We start from the raw sequence: 27,535 nt of genomic DNA, 5'->3' as shown, positions 1-27,535 counted from the left end.
TAAAGTAGGGACGGCTTCCTACCGGCTGGTCATGTGGATGGCGGCCATTGAGGGGCATGTTCCTCTGGTTCTGGACCTTCTGCTGCTGCAGGAGGAGACGCTGGAACAGATCAACTTCAGTCAACCACAACTGACCCTCTGACCATCTATGGGTGTGCCGACTCGCGTATTCAACAATCCTGGGGGACTCAGTGTTGGAGATATTTCAATATTTCAAACAGAAACTCTTACCTGCAACTGGGAGAGCTGGTTTAATTGGGACAGCTGGTTCAACATGGCAACCTGCTGTGGACCAAAAGCCAGAGGATTGAGACCTCCGTTGTTCGGGGGATATTTCAAAGATGCTGGAACCTGAAGGGAGGAAATAAACGGTTTCAGTTTAAATAAAAATATAAATAAAAAACACAGCAGACTCACGTTTGTTTACATCACTTCACCATCCGGCAATGTTTACAACCAGATATTTACAACATAATACATAGACTCAACTTTCAAAGCTAAAATCTTGAATGGATACAAGATAACTTATTGTAACACTGTATTAACCATTTTCAGCTAAGAGTCCAGTAAAGTCAAAAGCTGGGCAATATTCTGGCCTTTGGAATCATTCACCCAGATTCTCCCTCTGACAGGGCAATCCTGTGACATACTCTCTGGATGGTTTCATACTGTGGCACACAGACCACAAGAGCTTTCTAGATCATCTTTCTGATGCCATTTATAAAATAAAACTGTGTTTTCAAGCACAGAATGAACACTGCGCTCACAGTGGGAAACAAAAGTATACACAGCACAGCAAACACCTCAAAACAAATCACAACAAAACAAGACAGCCAAGCGTGATTCTGCGGCGGGCTAGCCTGGCACGTCAGTGAGGGAGGCGGATCCCCTACAGGTACCTGAGGGGAAAGCAATGGAGGAGGCACTTGAGAGCGGAGGTTAGGCTGAGATGAGTTGAGAGGTTGTGCTGGAGGCTGCTGTGAGCTCCTGGCTTGTGCTGATGCTGCATTACTGCCATTGAACACTGGGTTAACATTCTGAAAGAGGAGGGCAGCAAGCGGTCAGATGGCATGAGAAGCAAGAGACTGCGGTTAAATCCCAGGCGGGAGGCACACATGGGGGAGCCCAGTGACCTGCAGAATGCTGCAATGCGCGAGTGAATCTGCATCCTCTGACCAAACTCAAGCTGTGTTAGGTTGACTCCGGCACTAAACTAGGGCTCTGATTGGGTAGCACATTGTTGGGGATGATTAGACAGACACTTCACTCTTCCAATACAACGCCATCCTCTACAGACAGGGGCACAATAGCAGGAAAGGGCAGAGCGGTAGGCACGATGGCAAGAGCAAGAAAGGAGATGGGCCAGACAGAAGCCCAGGTTCAGGGAGGGAAAGCCCGGGACACAGGAACAGAACAGCGAGAACAGCAAGGTTAGAGGTCAAGAGCACAAAACACCAGGCTTGGTTCTTACAATGCTAATTCAGTGGCCAAATGAAGTCCCATGACCCACTTGGTACACTTTCTGTCCCCACTAGATGGTGCTCTTGGTTTACTTTGGGATGTGCTTTGAGCCCTTTTATAAAACAGACAGCACCATCTAGTGGCATCAGAAAATACAGGAGATGGTTCATAAAGCATCATTTGGCCGTCACAAGAATGCAGAAGACTTTAAACAGCAATTCTTGACTGTTCTGTACCCAGCATGCAAGCCTCCATTCACGAGTATGACTTCAGCTTAAACAGTCGCTGAAGCAAAGTTTGAGAAAAATTATGTTGACTTTTGAAAGAGCACTGAAGGCACCTGAGACAAGGAAGAGATGCAAATGTGAAACTGTGTGCTGCTGAGCACCGAGAGAAGTTTATGCAACCAAAGGCCATGGAGTACAAGAAATGTGGAGAGAATTGCCAACAGTATCGCAATCTGAGCTTAAAATATGCTCCCACTAATGACCGATAAAATGTACGTGCTAAATCGGTATATTACAGTAACCTAAGCTGCTTATAAATTCAGAAGCATGGTAACACCACACCAACTATTTCAATTTCAAAAGCTCACATTGACTCAATTATGAGGAAGTGTGAAGTTCTCTGCAAATAACACAATGAATGAATGACCATAAAATTAAACGTGATACTGGATTGTGCTGCTCAACATTAATATATCATCTACCATGCAAATTGGCAGAAACTGACAAACATGCCTAACAGACTAGCTAACAGGATAAACAGTATGCCCTGACATTAATAATGTAGGAATTAAATGACAGCAATAAGCATCAACAGAATATTCCCACAGGAAAAGTACGTCCTTACTAACCCCCCACAAAGTCTGGCTGCTTGACAAACACAAAAGACATACATATAAATAGAATTTAAAAACCAGCACTGATTTCTGGGAAAAATCAAAAATGGTGCCAAGCAGCAGCAAAGGTAACTGCCATAATTTTAATTGTCTTAAATCACAGCTTGCAAACAATATCTAGGATCGATGTGTTAATTCTGCTCACAGAGTTATTCAGACACGACCCAACCACCCTGGAAATATCTGAATATGTCCTGGTCCACTGCTAGAGGCACATAGTATGCAGGAGGAAGACAGCAGTACTGAAACAAGTCCATAACTATGGATTTCCATGCGTCAGATCTTTGATGAGAATTCCCCTTTAACATTTTGTTCAGTTGCAGAGGTCACTCCTGATGCTACCAGTACAAAATACTGAAGAAAGAAGGAAACACCAGCAAAACTCAAGGACCAACATGCTATGAGTGGCAAAGGACTAGAGCCAATCTGCAAAAATACGGCACAAGTTGAACATGAGAAAATCCGAGGGGATGCTTATTTAACAGCTGTTAGAACTGGTCAGACAGATTCATCGACCTGGGTTTTGAGAACTAATGGCGCTTTTCCACTGGGATACAGGAAGCTGTACTGCAAAGACAAACTAGTTACAGCTTTGTTCAACTCACTTTGATTTTCCACTGCAAAAGGGCCCGCTTGGTAAAGTTTGGAGAGTGCCAGTAACGTAAAACTGATTAAATGCTGGTTTACTGTTCACTAAGTGTACATCATGACTTTCTATGTGCTAATTTCCACTGGCATGTCTGAAAACTGCCGTGTTCTTAGTATCACACACTAGCGGAATTAGCATTAGCTTGCATAAATCTGCATTATGAATTCATTCCATTCTGCCTTCATATACATCTTTTTCCAGTAGAAGGCTGGAAATGTTCAAGTTCCAAGTAATCTGGAATGCATTGATACATTGCAATGTGCGATACTACTAATTCATGCGTGTTGACGCAGATCATTGGTTCTTTCTAGTCTTCACATTTCGACCAATCAGATGGTGGTGACTCAACCAGCTCTAAGCTTTAAGCAGGGCCATGTCAGCGCAGGTACAAGTCAGGTATGGCTTGCATCATTTACAATGGAAAACAGTCTCTTCGCAATTCCCCTTGGGTCTGGCTCGGTTCTTGTGACAGTGGAAAAGCGCCATAACATTCATAAGCAGCAGGTGACATCCTCCACATAGCATCTAACTGTGGGGGTATCTGTCATTTTCTCTCATCTCAGGCATAACCCAGGCCCTTTAACCACACTGCTGGGAACATGCACATGACAGTTCAGCAGGCTGAGATGTCTGATGGCACGTTACTGAGAGCTACCTCCTGAACAGAGTACCTTGTATAACACAAATGCAGAAATCAGTTGAGTGCAGGCGGACTCGCACACTCCACTACTAAAACTATATATGACTGCCAGGAACCACAAGGCTTTGATGTCAGATACATCCAATCTGGTGACGTTGCCTTAGGATCACCAATCACTCCACTTCACCTCGTACACTTCTGCCTCTTCACTGCTGTTCCTTCGGTTCACCAAGTTAACATCCTGGAGTGTCTGGTAACAGACAATTCTGCAGGCTAACCAATGTGAATGAAAGCCGCAGAGGCTCATTAAAGGTTTACATGGCTCAGGAGAAGTAGCCTGCTAACATATAGGCCTGCAAGATATGCCATACACCAGGCACCCACATGCCTTTCTGCACTCGATTCGCTCTGACACTTGCATTTGTAATATTCCTCGATAGTTCCAATTTTCTCCAATACTCAGAAATCAAATTTAAACCATGCCTATGGTTCCAAAATTTTACACACAGAATAAGGGCAAAAATTCCACTTATTTGTGGAAAGACTAGAATCGAAAGTTAAAGGTGCTGCGTATTTCCAAGACTCGTCTTTACTTCTGACCTTATCAAAATAGGGACTTCGGTCCATGGAAGACTCTTTGGAGATGTGATGCCGTTGTCCGGGACTCTTTCCAATCACACCGTTGTAATCCATATTCAGAACATGCTTGTCCACATCCATACGCTTGTCTGCCAACATCCCTGCGGAAAACAAGCATAACTGATGCACATCGTGTATGTGGAATTGCGTTAAATCAGCATGTGTTGTATTAACTATTTGAAGTATGTAGTGATGGCATCCATAAAACATCCCTCGTTCCTCTGCAATGATGCAAGATGCAAGGAATATTTAGCTGAACGTTACATCTTACATCAGATCTTATTCTTTTGTATTTTGTTTCACCTGTCACTCTCTCACCATTATCCCATATATGAGAAAACAGAATAATATAATTATAGGGAAGAACAAAATTACAATGTTACCTCCGGATATTTCCATTTTATTGCTCTTTAAGATTTCTTCAGAAGATTCCCTCTGTGAAAACATGGAAAATCATCAAGAAAACATGACATGACCTAATTCATTCTCTTTCTGCGTTTTCGTTGACCTGGGCCGTTTTATACTTCATTTCTCACAACACTTATCCATCAATTAGCAAAAGCAGAATATACAGTCAGCGGCCCGTTTGCCAACTACTCCAAGCAGTGTTAAGTATGACTCACATTTGTCTCCAGAACCGCTTGGGGGGGAAATGAGTTGTGTGATCAGACGTCATTCTGCACACCACTGTTGTACTGAGCTGCTATTTTTGCACTTGTGGTCTTCCCGTCAGCTTTAACAAGTCTGACCATTCTCCTCTGACCTCTCTCATTTGCAAGGTGTTTTCAGCTACAGAAATGCCCCTGACAGGATGTGTTTTCTTCATCACACCATTCTCTGTAAACTCTAGACACAGTGGTGTACGTGAAACTCCCAGGAAGGTGGCCACTTCTAAAAGCAGGACGACACCGGCACTGATGACACCGGCACACCACGACCATCACACCACGTTCAAAATCACTTAGATCAGGATCTTAGCTCTTCTATCAGGAGAATCTTTTGACCCTGTCTACACGCTGTATGTATTCAGTTGCAATATGATTCACTGTTTTGAGGAGCAGGGTATGTTTGCACTGACAAGCAGATGAACCAAACAGGCAACAGAGTGAAAATCACCACACTTTAGCTGGAATTCTTACAGAGAAGTTCATGTTGTTGAACTGCTTGACAAACTGATTCATCCATGCATCATCTTGCTTGTTGACTCCCTTGTTAACCTAAAAACAGAAAGGTAGCTCAGCACATGAACTTTCAAAAAGCACAGCATGCAGTACGTGAACACTGTGGTTCCTTACTTTTGATGGCTTCTTCACATAAGGCCAGTTCCCAGTTTGGTTCACTTCCTGGGAAGGGGTGTTATTCCACATCCCAATCTCAACCTCCTCCTCTTCCTCCCAGCTGGGATGGTGTGCATCGGCCAAAGGCATTTCTTCACCACACCAGTTGCTTTGCACAGGTTTGGGTCCTGGAGTTGCAATGGAGTGTTATTTCCAAGGAAACAACACATCTCTCTGGCTTTTGCGAAGAAAGATTCTGCATGGCAGTTGCCTTCCCCAAGCTTACCAGTGTTGTGCTGTTGCTGGTGCCCCACTGCTGTGCTTCCCCAGCCACTTGTGCCTGTATTCTGCCTGCCTGGTTCTTCCCAGCTTGTCCCCGTGTCCATGGGTTTCCCCCAGGCTGAAGTACCATTGTCAACAGATACTGGAGGGCCTGACGGTTCCCCCCAAGAGGACTCGGACTTCTGGGCTGACCCACAAGGCTCTCCCCACCCTGCAAATAACAAGAAAGCATCTCAGGTTGCACTTGAGGCATCTCAGTGGAAACTACATTGACCAAATTATATTAGCCTGTCCTGGCTATGCACACAGGGGTGCTTGAACAAGACGTGCTCTTCAAAATACTTATGCTTTTGGCATTATTTGTGAAGCAGATATTAAAATTTTAGAAAGAGAATGCAGACAAACTAGCAAAATCCTGCTACAATAATTGTTGCAGCACAGAAATGTCTCACTTTCACTTACCATTTCAGATTCAAAAGTACCTACTTCTACATACTCACATATTGACCTTTTCTATACCAAAAGCTGCAATTAAATTGAAACCCATCTGCCACTGCAGAGCTTAATTTCTGAAAAGCTATGTGTTGAATCCACCAGAAGAACCCTTACCACTAGTTTTATCCTTGCTGGGCATTGAACTTGAGGGTGGTTGAATTGTCGGTTTGGGTGGATGAGATAGCTGCTGTGCCACAGGTCCCTCCAGCTCACTTGCACTGTTCTTATTCCACATGTTCACACTATTATACTTATAGTTATTGGGATCCCCCCAGGCTGAAGTACCATCATCAATCTCCATTTTACGTCTGATAGATTCAGGAGAGGGTTCCTCCCAGCCTGTAGATTCATTATCATTTCTGGTAGCAGGGATTGGCCCACCAAGCCAACCCGAGGGCTTGTTTGCGGCAGAGGTCCCAGGTTGTGAAGAGCCGCTCCCCCAAGTCTGCCCCGCGGGGGTGTCTTGTGGCTTGTTCCAGTCTGAGGACTTGGAGGATTTTGTGCCATCGTTCCAATCAGGAGCAGAGTGGCTGGGTTTCATGGGCTCTCCCCAGCCCTGGCTCGGATTGCTGGTTTTGCTGGGGTCTCCCCAGCCCTGGCTCGGATTGCTGGTTTTGCTGGGGTCTCCCCAGCCCTGCTTATGATGATTTGGCTTGGTTGGCTCTCCCCACCCAGATGGAACATTGTTGTTGAGGACATTTCCTCCGGCACTGCTTCCCCAAGTGTTGCTTGGGCCATTCCTACCTTGATCACTCCAACCTGACCCTGAACGGTCACTATCACTATCGCAACCACCAGAGCCTGATTTGACTGGTTCACCCCACTGATTTCCACGTGAACCTTCTCCCCATCCATCAGCACTAGGAGGACCACCCCACCCTTGGTTGGATTTCTGTCTTTCAATCAATCCCTGCTTGCCCTTTTGTGCATCGTTCCAAGTAGAGGATTTGTCTTTGCTGCTCCCCCATGATGGATTGCCCTTGCCAACTCCAGCTATGGAATTGTCCTCCCAACCATCATGGCCTTTGGCGTTGCTCCACCCCGAGGCAGGTTTTGGCTCTGTGCAACCAGTTACTGATGAAGCCTCATTTTTGCTGCCCGGCCCATCCCCCCATCCTCCAGAATTAGGAGCCCGGGAGCCAAAGCTGCCCCAGGCCTCTGTCCCATTATCAGTCTTTTTGTCAGAGTTGGAAGATATCACTTTGTCCCATGTGGTGTTCTGCCGTACCGGTGTCTGGCCCCAGCCACTGTTGGACAGAACACGAGGGTCTAAATCGGCCCTGGGGAGCACAGTCTGCACCACCCCTTGGGAGGTGGGCTTCCTGCGGCCAGTGCTTCGCTGTGTATCCCTTTCGCCTTGACTGCCAGTGCTTTCGCCACTACCTTCACTGCCAGTCGACTTGGCCCAGGTGCCACCCTGACTGCTGATTTGGGTGACTTGCCTAGCACCCCCCTCACCTAAAGCATCTTCTTCCATTGACATCCATCCATTTGTTCCCTTCCTGTTCCCATTCATGCCATCATTGGAATGCTGATTGTTGCCAGGCAGAGAGTTCCATTCACCGTTGGAGACCTTAGTGCCAGTGTTCGAAGATGAAGAGGATGATGACGACGAGGAGGATGATGCACTGCCCCAGGGGCGAGGGATCCCAGTGGGTCCAACACCACTTCCTCCTCCCCAGGCTATTGATTGGGAGGCCGTGGGCCCAGAGTCCCAACCTCCAACGCGTCCCCCCCTTACACTATTATTAAAAGCAGCAGCGCTTGCAGTGGATCCATTCACTCCAGACTGCATTAGAGTTGCGTTCACAGTGTCACCCACAGCATGGCCTTTAGGGACAGGGCATTTGTCTCCGGAGTAACTGGCATCTCTTGGAGCTCCCCATGCTTTACCGTAAGACTCGCTGTTTATTCCCTCGCTGTTGCCATGCTGAGAAATTGAAGTGCCATTAGAAACTGCTGAGGCTTGGAGCTGAGATGAGCTTCCTGAGCTCACCTGCCAGGCTTGTTGCCCTACGGGCAGCTCATTAATCTGCATCGAACCAGTAGAGTTTGGTAAACTAGAGGTCATCATGTTAGTAGTGTTATTTGGTCCATTCAAATCAGTGTTAAGGTTTTGAGGTTGCCCGTTAAACGAAACCTTACTTGTACCATTGATGTCAAATTCTGCGTTGTTGTCCTGGAGGCTCCCCCAGGACGTATGGGCAGATAAGCCCATCTTAGAGTTACTCTGACTGCTGGGCGTTTGACCTATGGTGCTACGTTGAATACTGGTGCCACTATTCCCATTTCCCACAGGCCCATGTTGATTATGCCCACTGTTTTCCAAAACAGGCCAGGCACCATGGTTGGCATTTGGGTTCAAAGTGCTTGGATTTATACCTCCATTGGTTGAGGAACCTAGGGTACCCCATGCATTTAATTTACCATGGCTACTTTCGGTTAATTTGCCATTGGGGGCTTCCCCTGGGCTCTGACATGTGCTTGGCATTGACCCATGGGACATCCCCCATGGTCCCTTAATACTCCCACTGTCCATATTATTGCTGCCATTTGCAACCATAAACTGAGAACCATGTCTGTTGCCTTGTCTATTTCCATTGCTGTCGCCACTACCGTTCCCAGAAGCCATTATACTGAAGTTTCTCTCAGACCCAGAGCTTGAGGCAGCGTCAGTGTCCATACATTCTGGGGCTAACTCTGGCTCAGTACCGGCTGTAGGCCAGATTTCCCTGCTGCAGCCGTCTACAACAACTTTGTCCCAAGTGGAGTTGGAGTCACTGCCAGACGAACCAGAATTCCAATGCGAATTTTCATAATGAGAAATTAGACTACTCTCATTCAGATCTGTGGATGAAACAAAAAGAAAAGGTTGCTTTAGATGTGAAATACAGAAATAAGTTTGCATTGACAATGTACAGCACACCAGCTAAACCACAATTTCATAACACATTGTTAATGTGAACAACCCATTTGAATTGAAAAATACATATTTTTTAAAGAGGACATATCTACTACAGAACATCTGCAGTATCCAAACACAATTAGAGCACGGACCTATTCCAGACTATGCTACTTAAGTCAAAACTTGGCAGCGTTACATTGCTCTTGTCATCTTTAAGCACCAAGCTGCATCATTTAACATTTCAAAAGGAAAGAGAAAGGAGCACAGTCCCGTGTTTGTTTTGACCGCTCGTCCAGCACTTCACTGAGGCCCCTTTGTTTCCAAAACCTGGCACGGCAATAAGCCTAAATACTTCTGCGAAACTTCGAGATTTCGGTCACTTTCAGACACACTACAAAATGGCTGCCAGACAGAAGCAGAGCCAGACTAATCCATCTGAACAAGTCTCATGCAACAATGAAGCTATGTTCGTATAATCGATCATATAATCACAAAAAGTGTCACCACATCTTTCAAAACCTCCCATTGATACCGAAGCTTAACTAGCACAAGCCATCAAATCAGGTACATGCAGGCATCTCAGACCGTAGAGCAGTGAGATAGAAGCACCAAGTCTGACACAATCATTAATATGACGACACGAAAGCAGAAAAGACGTACTTTCCGCATCTTTCAGGTTGTCATACACACAATCATACATTGCACTACTATGTAGTGAAACTTTTATCCACCTACTTATCAAAATATGCATTGTACTTGTTGAAATATGCAATACAAAAAAGCTAAAGTTTTAAAAAATAAAATAAGTAAAATACAAATAACACTAAAGATAAAATGACTGCAAAAGACAAAAACAGAAATATCAATTGAAAAAGACGTGCAAGCACAGTGCATGTGTGATGTGCACTGAAATTTTAGCTACATATAGCCTGAAATCTTTGTGTTTCTAATCTTTTAATATTCAATGGGTTTTCAGCACAGAAAATGGACAATGCAAGTACAGCAAAATCTAAAACAGACTATGAAGCAAGTTCAGTCACATTAATATCAACCACATCTTTAAAGATTCTGTGACTGTAAAGCAAAGCAGCCTGGAAAAACCTAAAACAGCTCTTAACATAAAAAATGAGTAAAAAAAAAAAAAAAAAAAAAAGGCAAAACACTAGAGATGCACCGATGGACCAGCCAGGGACCGGGAACCGGTCCATTTCACACGTGCACCACACGGCATACAAACAGCGGCACAAGCAGTAGCCTCACAGTCACGTGCACACTAACAGCTACACCTAAGATGTCATTAGCGTGGAAGTTCTTCAAAGTAAGCTTCGGGGGGGTGTGGGACACACACACACACACACACACACACACACACACACACACACACACACACACACACACACACACACACACACACACACAACAAAACCATAATGAAATGTCGGAGGTAAACTCTAAACTGATTAAACTGATTATTGAACATATACTAGATAATCTTGAAAAGGAATAATCATTAAAATTGCAAAGCTGGCTTTGTCATACCTTCATACTGTACAGACATCACAGCGCAGATTTTCCTATTACACAGTAAAAATGTTTTAGCAGAACTTTACCTCCCTTCACTATGACGTCTGTACAATATGAAGGTATGAAAAGGCCTGATCTTAATTTATCTTACTAGTGATGTAAGAATTGCATGTGCATAGCATGCGGTGTTGGTATTGATAATATTGCTCTGCACCTATTTGGTAGAGGATAATACATTTCAGTTTTATTTGGAGGTTTGTGACCAATGGACTTTATTTTAAGACAAGTTAAAAAAGAAAAGGAAAAGGTCAATGTTGTGTTAACTAGAATTTAAACATACGGGAAAATGATAAGTAACTGATTTAATATAAATCTGTTGCAACTGCTCTTTTCTACCTCTTTCCAGTCACACAGCACTTTATTTTGTTATACTTGTTTAAGTGAGAGAAGATCCTGTAACTTAGTGTAGTTTGGCGGAAATTGTGAAGTTTAACAATTATGAAAATAAAATTTTGCGCTGAAGAAAAGTTGATTTTTGTTTGCAATTCTCTTAGCCGTTTCCAATTTCCGATGTTTTTGCAAGTGTGACCTCTCGATTCCAATTTTCTTGCTAAGCTATGGCTGACATCATATGCAATCAGTCCATCTCTACATAACACATTTATTTAGTCTGATGGTTTACCCTCTATTACAGGTTGCCTTATAATGCATACCAGCCACATGAAACCCGTCCCGGTATTTGTTTAGACAAATGCGAGTCAGCCTTACTTTGTGCTTGTCGCTTTCCTGCATTCAGGCCTGAGTCACAACAACATGGATTTATCAATACTTCAAGCACTTGCTTCTACACTGGCAAAACAGAATCTGGTTATATTTAGGTAATGAGTCAGCCAAGCTAAGCTTCTATAGCATATGCTCAGCAAATACATAGTCAACATAGACACAAAGACAAGTTGGTAACCCTTGTAGACAGGAGCTATTACATACAAACATACTCCAATTACCAGCCCCCTATTTCCATTACAAGCATTTTATACAGCACAGTACAGGTGTATACTTTTATACATGAGGACCAGCTGAAATGATCAAGCATTCAGTTTACTGCAGCCGTTTGCCAGCTTCCAGTTAAATAGCTAGCAGCATAAATCAAGTCCGCTGACACTTGCAAAACAGGAGAATCTGAACTGAAAGCTTTCCTGAAAATGGCTATGTTTAGCATTAGCACATTGTTTCCTAACCCAGTCTTTGGGGAAACTCTGGACAATCCACGTTTTTGCTCCCTCCCAGCTCCCAGCCAATCAGGAACACCGAATACCTGGTACAAGTGCGCTGGGAACTGAGAGAAAGCAAAAATGTGGACTGTATGGGGTTTCCCGAAGATTGGGTTGGGAAACACTGCATTAGCGTATACACTGACATGAACCACCGGCTCATGAATGTTGGTGGAGAAAATGCTAGACATTAGGGCTGCACGATATATCGATTTCAAATCGAAATCGCGATTTGAAACAACGCGATTAGCAAGTCGCAATTTAGGATATACATTATACAGCACGTCGGACCCAGGGTTTAAAACTGCTGTGAGAGTAGTTTTACAAATTCATGCCATGCTCCCTGTGTGACAGTCATTCTCACCAATCACAAGCGCCGTGCTTCTCGCGTGCCAGTCATGCTCACCAATCAGAAGCGGCCCAAGGCGGCGTATAGGCACATAAACAGCAAACACGTGAAACCCAAGGAAAATGTTACATTAGCGGTGCGGAAAAATACTGATTCCGCTACTGAGCTATAAGTGAATTGCCTTCCTATTTCATGGTCCGAGATAGGACCTTTCTGAAACAATCATCAATAGAACCGGCGAGCTCCTTTTAAACACCAGCTACAATATACTTCAGCGTATCATACCTTTGGTTTTTGCTAATAGGCAGTAGCATTAGTATACCGCTAACCCATCAAAACAACGAGACAGTCAGTAATTCTGACAGCAGCGGAGTCGGTGACCTCCAAAAAAGCTGTAAAACCCACAATACAGTCGTGTTTATGTCATGTTTTTGTGCTCATTAAATTTAAGTGTTTCCAAAGATTAATCCCACAACAGTAATAAAATAAAAGTCTTGCTTTAACATAAATACTAAAAGAATAGATCGCTTTAATCGCTATTACAGTTGGGTATGGGCACGCGGTCTTATTTAGAAAACATACAAAAAGAGACGCATATAATGTTTAATCATTCGTTTTGTATTTGTCCGAGTAACAAAGCAAAGGAATGATAATTAAGCTGCTTCAGTCGAAAACTGCATTTTACTTCTCATTTAAAATAAAATGCAGGGTTGGCAACTTTGGTCAGCTGCATGGAGTGAGATTTTCTGTTCTCTGTTCTACACACATTTACATGTATGTAAGTTTTATTACCTTGGAAATAGTCTGTAGGGTTTGCAAACTGCCGTAACGTTTTTGATGCAGCTAATTTTAAGTTCAGAATGGAATTTAGATTTGCCGTAAGATTTCTTGTGTGAGAGTCTGAAAGAGTTTGCAACCATGAACACGTACATTTTTTGTTTCACCTGAATTGATTTGTATAGAAAATAACCATATACAGTTGTTAAAAAGCAGAAACTTTGACCAACATGAAATCACCAATAAACGACTTCTATTTATTCAACATTTTATAAAATGTATACTACGTTTAAAAATTTCCAGCTTTATGGTTTCAGGACTGAACAGCCACTCTGTTATGAACATTACGTTTTTTTTGTGTTATTAGTGTTAATAACACCAGCTAACAACACAATAGCGCAAACAAAAGGGCCGCATACACCCAAGTAGTTCTTGCTTGTTCATTGGCGTGGGAAAGGCGGTTCTAGTGTTATTAGGAGGGTAATAAGCGTTACCTGTAAGATCGCTATTTTTCTTTTTGCTGCAATTGTTTTCATTATTACTTTATTTAACTTGACACATCACATCTTTAAATCCTCATCCTTGCATTAGAATATAGACCAGTTAATACTGATGGTATCTCATGCTGCGTCATATGTTTTAAAATTACTACACACTGAATATTGAACTGAAGCTTGTCATAAATTAAATCGCAAATCAAATCGTAATCGCAATTTCTGTCAGAAAAGTCGCGATTCGATATTTTCCCCAAATCGTGCAGCCCTACTAGACATGTACGTTAGTGGTATATCAACACTTCAACTTTTTGTGCTTGAAGTGTTGCTATGGGATATTTAGGATTTGTGTGCATTCATGGGCACAAAGTACTACACCATGTTAACATTTGTCAGTAACTATTGTTAACACAATTCTTGGAATCCAATGAAAAACTGGCATCAAGGCCTATTAGATAAATCAAGAAATACAATGCTTCACTTAATCTTTAACACGACAAGTATTCCCAGGCATGCATTTCCGGAGGGTTAAGGGCAGCACTTTGTCATTAACTACCAAAGAATTTATGACATTGCAACACATAATTCAGTAATCAGGCTGAATCCATTGATAATTAACATCATAACATTCAAGAAAACCTAAACACCACACGGTGGAAGCCGATTCAGTTAAGAGTCAAAGTGAGATGAAAAATAAAAATGGTAATCACCTGTCTGGTTAGGAGACTGGCTGACCAAATCCCGTATGGGAGGCATGCCTACAAAGACAAAAGTGACACCACAAGGGTGACTGCTGAATGGCAGGCTTCACAATCAGCATTCTGGCTAAAGCTACACAAAGCTAGCTTACCATTTTCTTTTCTGTATTTGCAGAACTCTCTTGTCTTGTAAATTAGTAAAATAGCTACTAATTTAGGTGTAAAAAGTCGACACTAAAAACTATTCCAGAAGGACAGGGCATTTTAGTTGACATAAACAAATATGCATGGAATACAGCCACAGCAATGGGATAATGAAAATTACAGTGTTATTTGGAGGAGTATCTCAGAAATCTCAGCAGACACTCATATACCATCCACAACTTTACACAGAAATATGTTTGACAGGACCAAACTGCCTTGTAACAACAAGACTAGCACAAGACGTCTTTATACCCTAATGGTCACACCAAAAATGTAGTACTTCATGGTTCAATGAACATGACCCAAGTGTAGTGCTGAGAATTAACTGATGGAGCATCTCTCCAGTAACACACAATTACAATTAGTCTAGCATACAATACCATGTGGTTTCAGCCTGGAATGGGCAGCCTTCCATAACACACCAAAACGTCTGAGGCCAGGGATGACCAGCACAGTTCATTTACACACTTATGCTCTCATACATATCTCATGCCCTTTGTGTTGACAAATAGCTAGATACTGACATTATCAAACATGGGTGCTCAATTTTAACTCAAAAACGCAGATTTTTTTAAACTGCTGCCCGCTACATATTTCAATGCCATAGCCATCACATTTCGATACTGACAAGACCGTGTAAGACTGTTTTTTTATCAGAAATCTGTGACTTTTGCCTGTTCACTCCTATGATTAACACCCTTGCACTCAGCCAATGTTTCAGATTACACTCGCAGTATTCTACAAAGGTGGGCTTTTACACATCTCACACATGCCAGGCTACTAGTGTCTAGGCCATCAGGGCTCAGAAGCCGCCCAAGATGCACAGACTAACTTTGGTGTGTGTGTGTGTGTGGAGTTTGGTTGAAGTCAAAGGATCTTTCCAGGCCATCTTCATCTGCAGAACTAACACCTTACCAAAAGGTAGCTGGTGACACTTCATGGTTAAAAAAAAAGAAAAAAAACCCTGCACAACGTGTGATACCAAACTATCATGTTGACCAAAATGCTCCGTAAATAATCCTTACTAATGCATCATATCAATCCCATGTGATTATACAATGCAAGACTTTAATTAAAGGGTGACAATGCATTACCTGGGAGCTGGGTCCTCTGGAGAGGCCCCTCGCCGGCAGGCTGAGCGCCCCCTGCTGGGTGGGAGGCGAAAGGCGCTCGGGTTCCCAGTGTGGCGGCGGAGGAGACGGGAAGAGGCTGGCCTCGCTTCAGCAGCTGCTCCTGCTCCTGCTGGCGGAATCGCGGAGGGGGCGGGCGTCTGGGTGGGACTTGCGGCTGAGTGCTGGCGGGGGCCCGCTTGGCATTTCTGACGCCGCTTGTTGCAGGGGCGCCGTCACTCCGCGACCTGGCAGGCTGAGGCTGGCTTAAACTGGACTTGGTATGTTCTGGCACTGAGGTGGAGAGAGAAGCGGCATTTAGGTCACATGCAATAAAAACACGGAGAGCAGCAGGCAGCGCCGGGCTAGATTTCAAATGAAAAGGAGCTTTCGGGTTCATAGTCTTGAGCAATTTAATTTTAACTCGAGTCTGAGCCCTGTGCAAACAGGCACACAAAAAAAACCCTTTAGACAGAAAGATCAGAGATTGACATTGGTAGCTTATACCAGAGCAAAAACATGACACCTCAGTATCACAAGACTCCGGTTTGCAATGGAAAACAGGCACAGAATATCAGTACTGGGTTCAAGGACACTGGAAATGCATCTAGATTTCAGGTTTCCGCTCGAAGCAGAGTCCAGCCCAACCGATCAAACCCCTCCTCCATCAGGTAACCCCCAATCGTCCAATCAATGCAGAAGCTTGCGCTCAGATGGATAGGCTGCGGTTGGGCCTACAAAGCCAGCCTCCATGCATGACCCCCGAAGCCGGTTACGAGCTGCCGGGCTAACATGCTAAGTACGGGCCACAACGTGCCCATAAAATGAGGATCTGGAACAGGAAAATCCCAATGAAACCCCAAGTTTAATTATAATCATTTAAGCATGAGCTAAATCATTAACAAGCCTACTAATAAGCTATTCTTTATAGGTGGAAGCCATTAATTAGATCGGTAAATGTCCTACAGACAGTACAGAAGCGGTTCGGCACCAACCCAACGCTAGAGGGAGATGCGTTGTAAATAAACACAAACAGATCGGGAAACGCATGTCTACCTGCTGCTTGTTCAGGGAACACCCGAGCCACCCTCAGAGAACCTGAGCACTATGGGTAAGCACAGGATCAGCACTTAACACTCTGTCTAACACTAACTAACTATAAACTATGTCGTGAAGCACATCGCTTCTTCCCGACAGCCGCTAAGCCGGGTGTTCCCGTTAATACCGCCCAAGCACCACGGATGATCCTAGCCGAGAGTAATCTCCAGCAGAACACCCTTGTATTCTGGATACATCGCTCGGCAAACTCCAGCCGGTGCTAACGAGCTCCCAGCCCCTCGTACCCACTGAGTGCAGCCAACTCCCTGCTCTTAAAAACAAGCTCACTCTCCGCTACAAAGAACACTAGACAACAAAACCCAGAGCTGAGGTCTGGCATTATTAAAACCTCCTGCAAAGCACCTCTGACTTTCCAAAGGCTTTCCAGTTTTTCACAAGGTGCTAATGATATGCGCATTTACTGCTCACAAGCCATTCCGTAAAACAAAAAACAAAAAAAAACAGGCGACCCCAACCTCGGCAAACGTCGGCCAAGTAAATAACCACAAACCTGTGCAGTCAGAGGAAGGGTAAGGAGCCTGCCGATGACTTTGAGGAGCCAAAGTGTCATTTCTTTAAAAACGGGGGGGAAGAAAAGAAAAAAAAAGACTGCAAACAATTCAAGAAAACACTTTTGGAAGACAGCTGCTCGAACTTCTGCTGCTTTCCTGCTCGGGACATTTCATTAGAAAATGGAGAGGCACGGTGTCATTTTACTGCAAGAGCGAGCTTTGCTCTCCTTTTTTCCTTCATTGAGAGAGAGAGGGAGAGAGAGAGAGAGATGGGAGGGGGAGCATGGGGAGGAAGCCGTGTCACAGATCGGAAGGGAACCCTCCTGGGCCGGCTGGCACCCTCAGAGAACGTGTCGGAGAGAGCGGCACCCCGGACTGCATTTCCACCGCGTGCACGAGACGTTTTAAAGTGCTGCGGAGTTCCGCTTTAATCTGCATGCTGAGCCACTTCCTGTCTCGGCTGCATGGCACTGTCACCAGCGTGGCGCTCACCCTCCACGCTGCCACATGCATTCTGTACCTTGCTGGTGGTGGTGGTGGTGGTGGTGGTTTACTCATCCAGCAACATTTACACACATCACCTGAAGTCCTAATTCAGTTCCGAGGCACCTGACCCGAACACAGGACCGGTCAGGGGCCTTTTCACAGTAACACACTGCTTCCGTATTACACTGCATGTTGCAGTGCATTTCCCCTGTAACGGCAGGAGTCACCACAGCCCTCAGCAACCCAGCTCTCAGCACCAGACAGGAACCTCAAGCACGACCCAGCATTTTCAGCAAGCCACCCTGGATACAATCAACTGACAGCAAAGCATAATGCACAAAAGGTCAATAAAGCCAGTTCATCTACACCTAAGGCCAGGGGCAAATTAACAAATGAAGCTAATACAACGTATTGCACAATGTTAAAGTGCAATAAATCTGACGTACAGGTTACTTCATGCAACCTGCAGACCAGGACCAATGTTCATTTGATAACACTGAGTGCAGTGGTGAAGGATCAGGAGGGTCAGTGGTCCACACCGTCAGAATTACAATTAAAATACCGACTCAAACAACATCCTGGATTAAAGTTCCATCTGAGCTTGTCGTGTTTTGAACACTGTTCTGATAGTGTAGTAAAGGCCAAACTGGGGGAGACGAGACCAGCACACAGGGAGAACATGTAACCTGCAGTGGGGGAGGAGGGAGGGGCTATGGGGAGAGCGAGCTTTCAGGCAGGTCAGGGGGGCGTAATACCAGGTAACAGGTCCCGGCATGCCACCGATCGGCGGAGCCAAGAACGAATGAAACGCAGTCAGTGAAAAGCACAACTGCAAATACTGGGGCCTCCAGACATATTTTGTGTGCTTACAAGAAAAAGGCACACAAGCAAGCAATTAAGAAAATTCCAGCAGCTCACATTGAAGGGGGTCTGACAGGTTAAATAGGAGGACAGTAGAACGTAATCTGATCCCCAGAACACCCACACCTGGAATTGCATAACTAAAGGCTTCTCGGATGTCCACAAAGCCTGCACAAAGCTTTACAGTGGCAACCGCTGCAGACGCCGTGCAGATTTTCGGACGGGCCCCTCCCCCGGCCATTGCTCTCCATGGGCCGGCCCGGGAGACGCATTTTGCGTATTAGTATTTACAGCTGAACCCTGCATCTCTCTCATCCCTTAATCAGCAGCTATGGCTGAAACATGTCGTGGAGTGAAGCTGTAGACTCACTATAATTCAGCATGTCATACTTATCCAGTCGCAGCTTTAACAACATTTCAGTGTACACCGCTCAATCATCTCCTTGATATTTCACGGACCGAAAACACTGGTTTGCCACGAAAAAACAGTTTCTCTTTTAGACCGATTACATTCCAAAAATTCCAAAAAACGAAAACAGCATCAGAAAGGAGGAAAACTGGGATCCTCGACTACATACTGTAAAAGATGGCCAGGTCTTAGCTAGCTAACAGCAAAGCTTATAGGTAATTAGGCCAGAAGTAGTATCTAGTGCAGTTCCTTCACGTTGCCAGTGGAAACGACGACTTCACAGCTGGTGCGGGCCAGAGAGATGGCCTCAGCCATAATGCACCATTTATAAAACTTTATCTCCCCATCTTACCCTAATGCCCCCTCCCAGTGCTACTCTGTTACTACTAGTTTTAAATTGCAATGCTCAAGCACGTCAAAACAGAAAATATACCACAAGAAAAATTCTGGGAATTCTTCAAAGACAACAGCAAATAACTGCCCAAAAACTGAATTATCCATTTTACAATACATAAAAGGTTTAAGGGCGATTAAGATGTCACCCTGGCCCCAAACATTACCTTGAAAGTAACTCAAGCTTAGATATTGTAACATATCCGGGGGAGGGGGCAGTTTACCTTCCTCCCCCAATTTGGAAAATACACCTGAAACCACCAGGTGGCATGATTCTTATTAGAGGACCTTCAGCCCAGGCTGCAATGACGCTCAACATACAGCGAGCCAAGAATCTTCCTGCACTCCCAGCATAATGAACACATTTGGTCCCTGGATAGTTCCTAGCGAGCTCTGGTAGATCGAGGGCTACAGTGTTTAAAGTGCCCCCCTCCCCCAGCACACACAAGCTCTCGATCCTGATGACTCACTGGCCAAACATCCACCCCACTGCCAGGCTTGAGCCAGCTTTTGAAGAAAAGGACACAGCGTCGACGTTAATTAGAACCGCCAAATTCGCTGTTCCAAACTCACACAGTCTACGTCGACTGAAAGGGCGGCTCATCTTGAACGCAGGGCACGCCACCCAAGGCCGTGTGTAACTCGAGATAAGCCAAACGTCGCAGGGTAGGGTGACTGAGTGGGGAAGAACTTTGGACGAGCTCCTGGCATTTGTCCATTTCTAACCTTTACAAGGTCTGAAATGAACACGCACACTCACGCTGGGTCCCTCACGTCAGAGAGGTCCCTTCTTCATGGAAAATGAGCCCTCTCCAGGAATGCAAACGCACTGCGTTTTTAAAAAGTGCGCAAATTAACCACGACCCCCAGCAGACCTGTAACGTACAAACTTATAAGCAAGCTCAATTTTACCCAGATTAGTTTTTTTTTTAGCTTTATTCGCCAAAGCAGTGTCCAGTATCTACATTGGATATAATCCGCAGTGAGACAATCCACTCTATTTACATAAACTTAGTGGTTGAGTTTATCTACCAGCATTTAACTACAACTTGTTAGGTAGATTCATATTCAAAAAATTCTCAAAATAAGCTTTTTTCACTTGGTTGTCATTTTAAGGTAAAATAATTCTACTTTAGAACATTACATGACATTTTTGCAAATATAGCTTAACAGCACCATTCAACCACTTTCATTGTTGAAACAGCAGAAAACAGCCATTCCTCTTCCTAGTTAAATCAGACCCTATAAACTATACATTTCTGTGGCAGACAGACACATAATCCAGCTATGATAGGGTGTTTATTATGGATTTCACAATTCAGAAAAGACTATCGCCTTGAGAGGGCCATATTGTTAAATACGGCAGGCTCGTGGGAGTTTGATTTTACAATATAGAGGATAACATTACAGACTGTGAGGGACCAAACAAAGAACTGCAGCCAACATAGATTGCAACCGTACCTACAGCTCTACCTGAATAAGCCTTATCAAAAGGCTCAATTATACCTACGCATTTGGCAGCTGACAACGAGGGGTCCCACTACCGATACACGCTAACCTGTGTGCCCATCTACTCGGCTAAGAGCTACCGCTCGGGCTTCACTGCTAAGCCACTGACACCCAGGCGGGACAAGGTCAGAGATAAAATCCCAAGCGATCTGGATTTCCTTATTAGTCAGTGGAAAAATTCCAGAGACCATTGGAATTGTAAGAATCAGAAACGTCAAATGCCAAACTGCCTACCTTTGTTTTTCAGCAGCCTGAAACGGAAGAAAAACGTAGGTCAATAAAAGCCGGTGCAGGTAGCTAAAATTCGTAAAGGAGTATAGAGAAAGTCCCATGTGTAATTTTTGACCAATCAAGGCAGCCCTCTAATAAAATAGCTTAACTGTATTAACCTTGATATTTTGGGGGGTGAACTGCTATGCCTCTTATTAGGAAATAACTTTTAAAATAACTTTATATAGCGAATACTGGCCTAAGCTACTTTGTTTACAGCTGACTAGGCATGCTCGAACATGAAATCCATAATAAACCTTCACTTGGGATCTAACGTTCATTTATTCGTTCAGCAGAACGAGTCCCCTACCTGCTTCAAACCAGCTTCGCACTTTTTGTTACCCTTCCTTTTCCTTTCTTCCATCAACTGTTCTTCCTTTCCTTGCTCAATATCCCCGAGGGCAAGAATTCAAAATTGTTAACGTGGCCTAAGCATTTCCACCAGTTCGGCGAGAAGCCGCCGGCCTCTTAGCCTGCTAGCACTCCCAGAACACTAAGTAAATGGTGCAGGAAGGCAATTAGAAAACAGGGGAAGCGCGAGCTAATCTCCTTAAGGGATTAGATTACCGCCAACTGCTGTATTACTCTCCTATAAACGGCTACTTCTGTCGGCAAGGTGTACAGGCAAGACGGCACCGAAAACAACTGCATGGAAAAACTGTGGGGATCTATTAAATATTTCCATTGTTCACACCCACAAATATTTCCAACTGCTATTTCATTTACTTTAAACATTCAATCATCGAAAGTTTTATTTTCACCCTTCATTATTACACTGCCAGAAATCACATTTTCAAAAAAAATTCCGCATATACACAAATGACAATTCCCCCCCAACCCCGCTGCAGAACAGATCCTTCACAAGTCACTTGCTGACACATCATGCAGTTGAAAGAACGCACAAGTTTTCAAAACCCAACCAACGGTACGAAAGCATCAGCAGCATTTAAGCCTGATATACGGAGCAAATTCATGTAACTGCAGGAATCTGAAGACGCCAAACTAATGCAAATTACTCTGCTGCACAGTAGCACTGATACAGCAATATTCAGACTTGCAAGTATAATACTTTCAAACGTCTAAATAACTCGACAGAAAGCGGTGACGTAAAAAACAAAATCTACGTCAATTTTAGATGCAGATCGCTAGCTTGATTCCTTCAATGCCTGCAGGAGGAAGGAAGCTTTGAACTGGACTCAAACTGGAAAAGGAACTCAAACTAACCCAAGGTGTAATTCCTCAAGCATTCTTAAGAATGTCAGTCCTAAAATATCCATTTTTAAACCTTTTTAACTTTCACTATCAGTCAAAGTAAGTTTACACACAACACAAACAAAACACACACTAGTTAATGCAACTTTTCGGGTAGGTGCATTGCCCATAGCTGGAGACATTAACGGGACGTATATCTAGCGATCGACTTCATCTAACAAATTAGACATTCTTGTATAGACCGACTGGATATAATACAGAACACCAGAAATGCTCTCTATGTCCAAGATGCCTGACGTCCGTCTCCCTTCATCAATGGAACAAAAACATCCCCCCCCCCCCCCACCAGGTAATCAGACATGTTTTAATGTGTATCATGGGGAGCGACAAGAAAGACAAGGTTTACGTAGACCACAAATTATACCTTTGAAACTATACCTTCAAAGACCAACGGGGTATGTGTGGCTCCATGCTTTACACACTTCAACTGATGCAGGAACACCACCCTCAAGAGCATTCGGGGGCTTGAACTGAAGCTTCTGTATAGTTATGCACCGCAAAGATGAACCGCGAAAGCAAAGGTGGTTCCATATAATAATGGAGCTGAAAGCCATCACAACGTCACAGCACAACATATTACTCACACCTGTGCGATGGTCGTGTAAAAGTATAGTACACACAATTATGCACAGTACATACTTGATAACTGTTACTGGTTTATGTATTTACTATTCTGTACTTTATTTCAGAGTGTACTCTTCATACTTAAAGTTCACTGTAAAACAGTATACTGTGTTATGGATAGTGTGTAAGTATACTCTATGATGTTCGAACAACAACAAAATGGCCTAAATGCATTTCTCAGAACGTATTTCCATGGTTAAGTACATCCACCACTTTCAATATTACCATTCACGATTATTATAAATAAATTATAAAAAATACCATATTATCTGTACTTTGGTGGCGAGTATGTTTTCTTCAGACTCGCTGAATTCAGTAGAACCAAATTTTTAATATTCACAGAATCGTTCCTCCACCAATTGGACATGCATCCACTGGAAGTAACTGCAGCATGAGACTTATCGTGCAATGTAGGCTGTTTTCCAGCTAGATGGTTTAATAAGCCCAAGGTTAGAAAAAGTAAAACCGGTTTCGATTTTTTTTTTTTTTAATAATAATAATAATAATAATAATAGTAATAATAATAATAATAATAATAATAAATAGATCTATGCTATGCTTATTGTTTACACATAAGACATTTCTTACTAGTCCTTCTAAATAACGGCTGATAGCCAGGGGCTCATGCTGAGATTAATTTATTAAATGATGTTCTCTCGACTATGTTAATAAGAAGGCCACCCACATTTTGTGATGTGTTCAGCTTGACGTGGGTCGACCTTCCCCCCCCCCAAAATAAGCAGTTCTTATGTCAGACACTGATAGTTCTGCTGTTTGTGTGACTGGAAGGATGCAGTCTCTTCAAATGAATGGTTGCTGTGTTGCCTGAAAAGGGAACGCTTCTGAAATTGCATGGAAATAGCTTTCTCCTGGTTCCCAGACTTATCAGAATTCTGCCACACTTCAGAAGGCATTTTATATACCCAGTATGCCACCCGAGCTCACAAAGAAGGCGTATCTATTACGCTAAGCCGAACTTTTCACATAATGGGTTGCTGCATTGACTGCTTATGGCTACTACTTATCGAAAACGATATTTAACTTAATTAACTTATCGATTTCACATGTGAAAAATCGATAACAGGTCCCAGCCCAATCTAACTATGATCTTAAGCTGTTTTTCCTGCCCAGACAAGCTCACCAAACACCCTATCAAGCAAACCTGCCTCAAGTGTGTTTAAGTGAAGTTAATCTGAACATTTTGTAAATACACCATTGGTTTGAGATTAATCAGAATTCCTTTCATGCTATGAGATGGTTATAAGGAAGTACACATTGTGCATGTACATACTAACAGTCTGTTACCTCTGGCAGCATATAGTCCGTATCCTTTCTGCCTGTGAGTCTAACCCGCTTCTTAGCTACCTGGCTATTTCAACCGCATGCTGCAGTGTTCAAAGTTATAAGCAAAATACAGCTATACCTAAAAATAACAGCATGCACAAGTAGACGACTTATCAGACTAAGTCGAAAGACACAGAACTGCCCATTGTGGGAACATTTCACGAGACAGCCAAATTCTCAGGCAATCAGGAAAATGTCCCACAAAAATTAAATACCCCAATCTGACAACAGTAATACCAAACAGCCTCAAAACAGAACACCCATTAATAACTGCATCAGGCAAAGAGAAGGTGTCAGATATATGGCCTTAATAATTGTAATGCTATTTTATGATGACAAATGCAAATTACTCTGTTGATAGACGTGTACTTGCAACATGTAAACAGCATTACATGAATTAATTTATTACACTAGCCGCACACCTTAATTATTAACCAATGACAGCAAAATAACAAATCCTGCACAATAACATACTGCATGACGAGTAGATTCTTCAAAATATGAGTTTAACTCGTCTATTGAGCATGAGAAAGGGTCAGATGTGAAGTTCCATTGTAATTCATGGTACGTCTATACACGTCAACCGCTGAATATGAAGTGAAGGTGTGTTTGAAAGAACCCTAGTATGCAAGACAATCTCTGCATTTATTAAATCTCTGGAATTATTAAAATTGTACTAATATTTGATTAAAATACAACAGAAACTGTACAAAACCCTAGAATGCAGCAGGAGTTTAGCGCGTAAACATTATGCCTATAGCTAATAACTAAAAGCCTCATTTTGGCCAAATCAAAACTAAATCATTAATTTTGCCAAATTCCAATATTGGCACATACATTTTATGAACCAAGGCATAAAATTCTGACTAACACAATTTATTCTGTCTACAAGCAATGATCCATTTCACAGCTCAAACATCTAGTGGTTGCCTCACAATTGTTAGTAGACACTGAATTAAGCAGTCTTCATTTAGGCAAACATAAGGTCCCCAGTACAACGCTTTCCCCACATACTGACACTGAGTATGGCGAATGAAGACCCCTGGGGTCGGACACCACCCCCTGCATTCCTCTCTCCTCTCAGTTAAGTGCTTAACCAGATGGCCACCTAACAACACAACGCTGCCTTGTACAGACCACAGCATCTGTTTATGAGTTTGATACAAAGAGCACAGGTGACACCACCAGTCAGAACCACCATGCAGTACGATATACATAGTGCGTTTCCGAAAAGGACAAAAAAAAAACGTAAATACGTTCGGCAACACTGTTTAAGTAAAGCTCACAAACCAGATAAAAATGCTCCTAAACTCTATACTCAACAAATACATCACTGAACCACAAATTAATACCCTTAACAGTAAATTACAACCAGGAGACTTAACGCTAGTCAAACTTGGCCGAAAGGCAACATTTTTCAGCTGGAATTAAATATATACAATAAAACAATGTAACAGGTAAAAGACAATGTGTATAAGATAGAAAATTCACTGATTTCCTCCTGGCAGTAACACCAAGGAGAATGTTAGTATGAACACAGCATATAGGACAGCCTGATAGCATGCAGGGGCTGACGTCTTTAATCTAGATACAGATGCATTTAATCCCTTTTATGTACAGGCTCCAGACTAGCATATCATAATTTCGCCAAAAATCAGTGTGACAGTTTGTGAGGTTATAAGCACAGAACAACGGTACTGTAAATAAGCCCAATACTAAATTTACAAAAAGTAAACACACACAGCACATTTGAAAATCTAGGTGGAACTTCGAATCACTAAAAAAAAAACACAAAAAAAAACCTTGAGGTCACCTTTAAGGGCAAACTATGCAAATTAAAAATGCGGGTTGGCCAATGACTAAACCAGGATTATGACCAACATGTTATAGGTTCAAAGCCAGACTTGGGAGCTCGGTAAGCATTTACAACTTTTGAGGAAGGCGCTGGGGTTCTGAATTATCACACAAATACCATAAAGGTCAGAAAAACCCTAGCTGTGGCTAGATACCAGCCACTGAAAGGTCAGCTTGTATTCACTGCATTTATTTAAAGCGGGACGATGTCAGACTATCTTAAAGGATCTAGCCTACTCACAAAAATCCAGTGACAACAAAAAACTATGAGTGGTGATAAGGCATAAACATCTCGCCAGTCTGACTCATCTAACGAATACTGTCTGAGCAGAGATTTACCTTATTCCAGGGAGAAGTTAACCCTACAGTGTCAGAACTTTCTGGAGCATGACACTACATCAAAGCTCAAGCATTTATGCAACTTCTGCGAAGATGAATTCTGCAGAGCCTATTTTACAGCATCAGAGGGGTTGGGGGTGAACAAGCCATTGTTTTTTTTTTTTTTGTCTGTTCAGACCGGCATACTGTATTAGAACAGAGATACAAACAGCACCTAAAAGCAGACGGCTGGTTTCACTAAAATCCATAAAGATGGCAACTGACTCAGCAGTGCCTCTGGCCCAGGCTGCAGTTGCCAAGCTTCGCTGATGACGTCCACCACATCTAAAGTCCCAAAGTAAAGTCAGGTGGACCGTGGGGGAGGTGTCACATACAGCCGTGCATAGCGAAGGTTACAGTCCGAAGCCCAGCCAGGACAAACTGACCTGCTTTGTCTCCTTTCTGTCTTTGGTGGCTGTAGCTTCCAATTCTCTGCAAAGACAAAATCACTGTTAAAACGAACTTAAGTTTAAATGGCCAGTGCTAAGGGCATTATTAATTATTATCTGGATAGTGAAAGGTGAACGGCAAGCAAATATTGACACCTTCAAAAGGAAAAAGAGGATTGTATATGCAAATATGCGAAATGACCATCATCTAAGCTGAATAACTTTCCCCAGTGTCATCACCGATGTCTTCCCTAATTGCGACTGAAATGCACGCGTTAATAAGCCGGAGCTTTGGAGTCATTCTCTTGTACTTGGTTATCTTAACTATTTACTTCATATGACTCGTAACTAGGCAATTATTAATCAGGTCTACAGGATGGCAGCTTGGAAAAGGCAAGACAGTTATTCTGTGTGACTGCTGGGTGCATTAAAACCATCGAGGATGAAAGGAATGAACACGA

The 27,535-nt window shown here is 43.2% G+C and overlaps 1 protein-coding gene across 4 annotated transcripts in view; it reads right to left on the bottom strand.

The window, feature by feature from the left end:
• The window catches only part of LOC111845559 (trinucleotide repeat containing adaptor 6A), a 37,510-nt gene extending 10,397 nt beyond the window's left edge, over positions 1–27,113 (bottom strand). For 2 of the 4 annotated variants that reach the window (XM_072712529.1, XM_072712531.1), the window contains exons 1-11: positions 15,661–15,793; positions 14,375–14,422; positions 6,459–9,191; positions 5,854–6,060; positions 5,586–5,755; positions 5,430–5,507; positions 4,674–4,725; positions 4,252–4,391; positions 900–1,037; positions 232–351; positions 23–100 (exon numbers count right to left, since the gene is read on the bottom strand). In XM_072712529.1, the coding sequence (XP_072568630.1) occupies positions 23–100; positions 232–351; positions 900–1,037; positions 4,252–4,391; positions 4,674–4,725; positions 5,430–5,507; positions 5,586–5,755; positions 5,854–6,060; positions 6,459–9,191; positions 14,375–14,420 (3,762 nt within the window). In that variant the 5' untranslated portion in view covers positions 14,421–14,422; positions 15,661–15,793. Of the gene's footprint in view, positions 1–22; positions 101–231; positions 352–899; positions 1,038–4,251; positions 4,392–4,673; positions 4,726–5,429; positions 5,508–5,585; positions 5,756–5,853; positions 6,061–6,458; positions 9,192–14,374; positions 14,423–15,660; positions 15,970–27,071 lie in introns of those variants that run through there. The other 2 variants (XM_023815062.2, XM_072712530.1) reach the window with 2 other exon arrangements.
• Between the last annotated feature and the right edge of the window lie 422 nt (positions 27,114–27,535).

This window comes from Paramormyrops kingsleyae, chromosome 5, assembly GCF_048594095.1.
Source record: "Paramormyrops kingsleyae isolate MSU_618 chromosome 5, PKINGS_0.4, whole genome shotgun sequence".
NCBI classification, from domain to species: Eukaryota; Metazoa; Chordata; class Actinopteri; order Osteoglossiformes; family Mormyridae; genus Paramormyrops; species Paramormyrops kingsleyae.
This window is presented reverse-complemented; position numbering and strand designations above follow the sequence as displayed.